This window comes from Dendrobium catenatum, unplaced genomic scaffold (assembly GCF_001605985.2).
Source record: "Dendrobium catenatum unplaced genomic scaffold, ASM160598v2 fragScaff_scaffold_565, whole genome shotgun sequence".
Taxonomy (NCBI): domain Eukaryota; kingdom Viridiplantae; phylum Streptophyta; class Magnoliopsida; order Asparagales; family Orchidaceae; genus Dendrobium; species Dendrobium catenatum.
In genome coordinates, this window is record NW_021319027.1 from 285890 (window position 1) to 292376 (window position 6487).

At 33.5% G+C, this 6487-nt stretch overlaps 1 protein-coding gene across 2 annotated transcripts in view; it reads left to right on the forward strand.

Moving 5' to 3' along the window:
- Window positions 1-1569: 1569 nt before the first annotated feature.
- LOC110112320 (glutathionyl-hydroquinone reductase YqjG) overlaps window positions 1570-6487 on the forward strand; it is a 10895-nt gene continuing 5977 nt past the window's right edge. The window contains exons 1-5 of one of the 2 annotated variants that reach the window (XM_028694808.1): window positions 1570-1771; window positions 4409-4680; window positions 4763-4939; window positions 5032-5256; window positions 5328-5456. In XM_028694808.1, coding sequence (XP_028550641.1) covers window positions 4444-4680; window positions 4763-4939; window positions 5032-5256; window positions 5328-5456 — 768 coding nt within the window. In that variant the 5' untranslated portion in view covers window positions 1570-1771; window positions 4409-4443. The remainder of the gene's footprint in view (window positions 1772-4408; window positions 4681-4762; window positions 4940-5031; window positions 5257-5327; window positions 5457-6487) is intronic. The other variant, XM_028694807.1, reaches the window with a different exon arrangement.

Sequence of the window (6487 nt, forward strand, 5' to 3'; positions counted from 1 at the left end):
AACAGCTTAGTTCTAACTAAAGCAACATGCATTGTATTGCTTTCAGCAATAGTTGAACTTCGGTAATTGCTATCATACATCAATTCATTAACTTCATCACACCATCAAAAATAATGGTAGTCATCTTCTGATCTATTCCGGGAGCATCTATAAAATTTTCTTCCTCTACTACGCGATTGGTATGATGTAAATATCGTACATTTTAAGTTGTAATGATAATATATTTGATTACTTAGATTTATGATTGGTGTTGCCAAGGAACTCAAACTCATTATAGATTGCCTTCATAAAATACACCTTTGAAAAAATGAAAGAAAATGAAGACATGAGAAGTAAACAATTGCTTTCACATTCCATTCATTCAGAAAATACACCTCCATAAAAAAAGATCATTTCAGATTCTACCAAAAGCTGTTGCCTTGGCATTTCAATAAACATCAATTGTAAATCTCTACTTTTACAAACACAACATAGTGAATGAAGACATGAGAAGTTTACCCTAAACAACTAATGGAGAAGATGAACATTAACAATAAAAACTAAAAATTGAGTATAAATATGTTACAAGAAGAATTGGAAAGAAGAAGAAAAACAAAAAAATCATACATTGTTGGCCTAAGATTGTCGACCTAAGAAACAACCTAGCGTGTGAAATAGTTGAACAGGGGGAAAGGTGAAATCACTGGAGAAGTCATGACTTCGGATTGGGAAAAGGCGAACGGGGTGGAGGGGTGAATGAGACGAAAGGGGGAACAAGACGAAGAGGCGAACGGACTGAAGACGAAATGCTATAATAGATTTAAAATGAGTGTTTTAGGTGGTATATTAGTAAATAGATTAGTTTAGGTGTTAAATATGTATTTTCAACAAATTTAGGGTTAGGTTTGTAAAAACCGCAAATTTTACTATTATAAATTTATATATTATATTATATATTATTCATATAAATATATTTAATTATGAATACATAAATATATTATTCCTAAATGATATTTATATTTATAAAATTTTATTATAAATTTTTAAAATTTTATAAATATTATTAAATGCTCATATATTTATATTTAGTGGTGGAGACAAAAAATTTATTAAGGGGCATACATTATTTTAGTAAAATCTCATCAAATCGTATATCTATGATATAAGTATCCAATTTATAATTTCTAAACCCAATTTTTTTTTGGTGGGTGGGGGGGCATGCCCACCTTCATCCGCCTTTGTTTATATTATATTAATGACCATAATTTTTTAATATTATAAATTTAATTATTATATTAAATATTATTCTTATAAATATAAATATATCCTTATAAATATATTATTCTTAAATATTATTTATATTTATAAAATTTTATTATATTTTAAAAAATTTATAAATATTATTAAATATTCATATATTTATGTTATATTACCTTAATTTTATTAACTTTTAATAATATTATTATTTATTAGATTCGATCGATAACCTCTCATTTTTCGATTCGTTGTCAAATCGAATTTTGACATCCTTGATTTTTACTATATATATATATATATATTATCAAAATATATATGAACCACCCAAGCCGAGCATGACTACCGGCCAATCTGCCATGGCAGCTCGTCACATAGTAGATGGTCAACCACGGCGACGGCCTCCCCAGGGACGACCACGAAAACCTCACTATTTAAAAATGTTATCACCTCTCTCCCGTCGTCTGCAAACTATCCATCTCTGTTCAGCGTTCGCTACTTTTCAGCAAAGGTGAAGCAAAATGTTTTTGAAATTGAGGTCTCTTCCCCTTGTTAAATTTTACGAACTTTTTTTTTTTTTTTTTTTTTTTTTTTTTGTATTTTGTTCTTTTTTTTTGCTTAATTTTGTTGTATTTTGTTCTCTTGTCATAAGATAAAGGTCCAGTGTTTGCACATCTGTTAGATTTGGTTTGTTTATGATTAAGTACTCATGTTTTGGGTTTCTTGGAGATTCTTCGTTCGTTCGTTTGACTTAAGCTATTTTAATGTTTCGACACATGAACTTGTCATTTAGGGTTTTATTTACCATTTTAGTTATACTCCGAAGTAGTGAATAGACGGAAGATTCAAATTTGGCAGACAATGTAGTGTCCTATCACCAGTGAACACGAGAGGTGTTTGATATCTTTTCACATACCTCCATCAAAATCTTACTGTAAGTTACTAGGGATTGATTCACTAGCATTGTTTTCTAGAGACGTGAAGTTATATGGGATCCTTACAATGCAAATATCTTATTTGCAAAAATTTTACGTGAATTACCTTACTAAATTAATGGAAATTTGTTTTATATTAGTTAGCAGAAAGTTTAATTTCGAATTAATTATGATTTTAAATTCCTATGTGGGATCATACAAAAGTAAGTGTGATAAATCCAATTAAACGATTAAGAAGTTTAAACATCAAAGAAGGGGGTGCAATTTTCATATAAATAGAAGAATAATTTTTGGTCCCTTTGGATCTATGAAACTCCGCCATTGATTTTGATGATGAATGACCTTGCTGCACTTCAATACCAATTTATGAGGTTTTTCACTATAGTATATCACCACAATTTGCCCAGGGAAAACCCCCACAAAAGGGAGTATGATTATATGATACTACAAATGCCTTTGTTTCATCGAGGAAATTCCAACTTTGATGTTATAGAAATCGGTCATGATAGAAACTAGCATAAATAATATCTTAAGAATTTTTTTTTTAAGGAGTAGTCTAATATATTATAATTGCTTATATCCTCAAAGTTATGTTTCATATTCTTGCGACTTGATGATTTCTTATTTGCTCAACAACTTTTGCTTGGCCTGATAGATTGAATTAGGGTTTAGAATGTTACTGCATGTGTAGTTCTTACTGTTTTATGGGGCTACTCTAGAATATTAGAAAATCTTTTGCTTTTCTAAATAATTTTGTTCATATGTTTTTTGGGAATATTTTGAATCTTTTGGAATATTGGAGAATGTTTGCACTATTTCAATAGAAGGGGACTAGGTGTATAATTTTATTATTTCATACAACTTTTCATTGTGTTTTGAACTTTTGTTTTTAATTACTTATTCTTAGAAGTTGAAGTTTGATTCTTTGCTTTCCTTTTTTAATAACCATTTTTTCTTGATGCATAAAGTCTTAACATTTTGTCATTTATGTTATATAAACATGATTGAGTATAGATACGAATAAAACATTATTTGCTAGGAGGAAAGATTATGGATTTGAGTTTTTTAGCCTTGTTGCATGCCGGAACATTTGTGATGGTAGAGATTGAGAGTTTAATGTCATAGCTTCATACGAAGAACCAACATACATATAAAAGAGAGAGAGAGACTATAGTCGGTCAAAAAAAGGTTTTGCATTATCGGATGAGCGAAGGTTTGATGGCGGCGGCTAGGCAGAGATTCGGTGATGGTAGCCCAGTGGAGACCCGACGGTAGCAGTAGGGTGGTGATGCTTGACGGTGGCCGGGTGGCACAATGCCGGAGGCGGTCGGCCTGCCAGATTTTGCTGGTGCCAGTCAATCGGCGAAGGTTTGATGATGGTAGCTGAGCAGAGGTCCGACGGCGATGACCGAGTGGAGTTCCAACGGTAGTGGCCTAGTGGTGAGGAGTCGCCGGTGGTGATGCTCGGGTGGAGTCAAGGATTCTTCAAGTATCTTAGCTCTCTTGAATCTCTAGCCAAGGGTTCAAGCATTTCAAGTCTTAAGCCCCCTTTCATGCATGGAGGGTCTATTTATAGATTTTTGAGAGTTGCATGCCATGCAAATATGGAGAAAATTTGTAGCAAATTCAAAATGCTTCATCAGACAACCCATGTTGATTTCCTTGATTATAAAATGTTCATTCAACATTTAAATGCCTTAATGATATCAGAATCGAGCGATCTTGGGCCTGATGGATATGTCTTGTCGAGTCGATCGATTCGAATATAAGCATGCCATATTTAGAGGTCATTTCATCATCCAATTAATGTCCCAAAGTTTCTAACTGGGCTTCGGGTCATTGACTTCGGCTTATTGCGGCTCAAATTGAACTATTTTTATTGTTGTTGGGTTCATCTCGTTGAGACATCTAGTTTGACTATAAGTTGGCTAAAATTAGAATTAGGACGGTTCCAAGCTTAATTCTAGAAGTTTTTAATTTGAATATGCCTTGAGATTTGCGCCTGATTAAGGTGATGTTTTGGTGATGTATCAAGTCTAATGATCCCTTCATAATGTTACCATTTTCCACTATTATGATTAAAATTCTTCTGTTGCCTCTTGGTGTGAAGATGGTGAATTAATGCAACATAGCAATACTCAGAATATTGCAAATATGCTGACGTACACACAATTGTTGGCATCTTTCATTTTGTAAAAATCATTATAAACATCTTATACTTTATTTGTTTTAAGAAACAGGTTTTAACTTTCTACTAGCTCTTTCTGTTCAAGTCATGGAGTCTTTGAAAACACGTTCAATGGCTCAAGCTTCCCGCACTTGGGTGTCAAAGACTGGTGCTTTCGTCCCCACCCCTTCAACTATTCGTAATTTTATTTCGAAAGATCAGACATCCCAGTTTCCCGCAGAATCTGGAAGATACCATCTTTATTTATCTTATGCATGCCCGTGGGCATCTAGGTGTCTAGCAATTTTGAAACTCAAAGGGCTTCAAAAGGCCATCAGTTACACGGTGACTTATTCTCTTCGATAGACTATTTATACTTTTAATTTCTATAATTACATCTTAATCTCATTTACATATAATTATATAGGTGGTCAAACCATTATTTGAAAGGACCAAGGAGACTGATGAGCATTTTGGATGGGTCTTTCCTGCTTCCAGCACAGAAGAAGTTGGGGCTGATCCTGATCATTTGAATGGAGCCAAGAGTGTCAGGGAACTGTATGAGCTTGGAAGCTCAAATTATTCGGGAAGATATTCTGTCCCTGTGCGTATATGATATTATAGTTTCTTGTTCTTTTGCATCTATTTCCTGCAAGAATTTTACACCAGTGAGTTAGTTTTGTAGTTATGTAACAGGTTCTTTGGGATAAAAAACTCAAAAAAATTGTAAATAATGAGAGCTCAGAAATAATCCGCATGTTCAACACAGAATTCAATGAAATAGCGGAAAATGCTGATTTGGACTTGTACCCCTCTCACCTACGAGCAGTAATTGATGAAGTCAATGAATGGGTTTTTGATGCGATAAACTATGGTGTTTATAAGTGTGGGTTTGCCATAAAACAAGGGCCTTATGATGAGGTAATGTTTTTCTTATACATTTAAATGATATTTGGGTTTTTTTCTGACTTTTATGTTGCACTTTCACTTAGGCCGTTATCAAGTTATATGATGTCTTAGACAAATGCGAGGACATACTGAGCAAGCAACGTTATATTTGTGGGAATGAATTCACAGAAGCTGATATTCGTCTTTTCGTAACTTTGATAAGGTTTGATGAGGTAAGGATCTTCATGGCCTTTTGTTTGTCAGCATTCATTATTGCAAGTGGCGAGAACAAGGGCTTGCGAATTTTTAACTAATGCCATATCACTAAAACACTTTTTGTTACTTGCAGCGGAGAACTGCATTACAAAATTGGTGTTTCTGATGTTCTTTATTTATTGAAATGTATGCATAGAAAACAACGTTAATTTGTGGTTGCACACAGTGACACATGAACTAATTGAATTTTCCTTGTACCCATTACTCACCAATAAAACACAACATACAACACACAACACAGGACAAAGTATATCAAACTAAAATTACAATGCGTAGATATAACCTATGTCCTCCATATCCTCTAATGACCCTATCAACATTGACTTTATCCCAACTACTTTTTATCGAATTTGTTGCTGACACAACATGAGACAGATACAGGGCATGTCAATTATTGAAAATATAGGACATTGACATAGGTTAGACACGGTATTAAAATTTTTATATAAAAATAGTGTATAAAAATTGAATTAAGCAAAATATTAAGAATAATTGAGAAATAATAAGTAATTAATTAGGATTTGTGCTTAAAATAAATAATATAAGGATGTCAAGAGTTGGACATTGAGGCATTGAGAGGGGAGGCGACTTTCAACAATTGGGCATCATTGTTATATAATGACGTCGAGCATTGATGTCAAGGAGGCGTGGCGTTGGTCATTGGTCTCGACATTGCGTCAGTCGTCGATCTTGAGATGACATCGCTTGTCTATGTTAAGTTGACATTGGATAAAGTTGAGATGCCTATATGGCGTGGGGCGTGATTGTGGGTGTAGAAATTATTTGCATCGAACGTAAATGTCAACACAATGTCAAACTTTGATTTTGAGATGTCATCATTTGTCAATGTCAAGACGACATTGGATAAAGACTAGATGTCCTAATGGCAGGGAGGTATGATTATGGGTGTAGAAATTATTGGCATAGAATGTAAATGTCAGCACAATGTTAAACTTTGATTTTGAGAGAATTTTTAAATACTGATGTT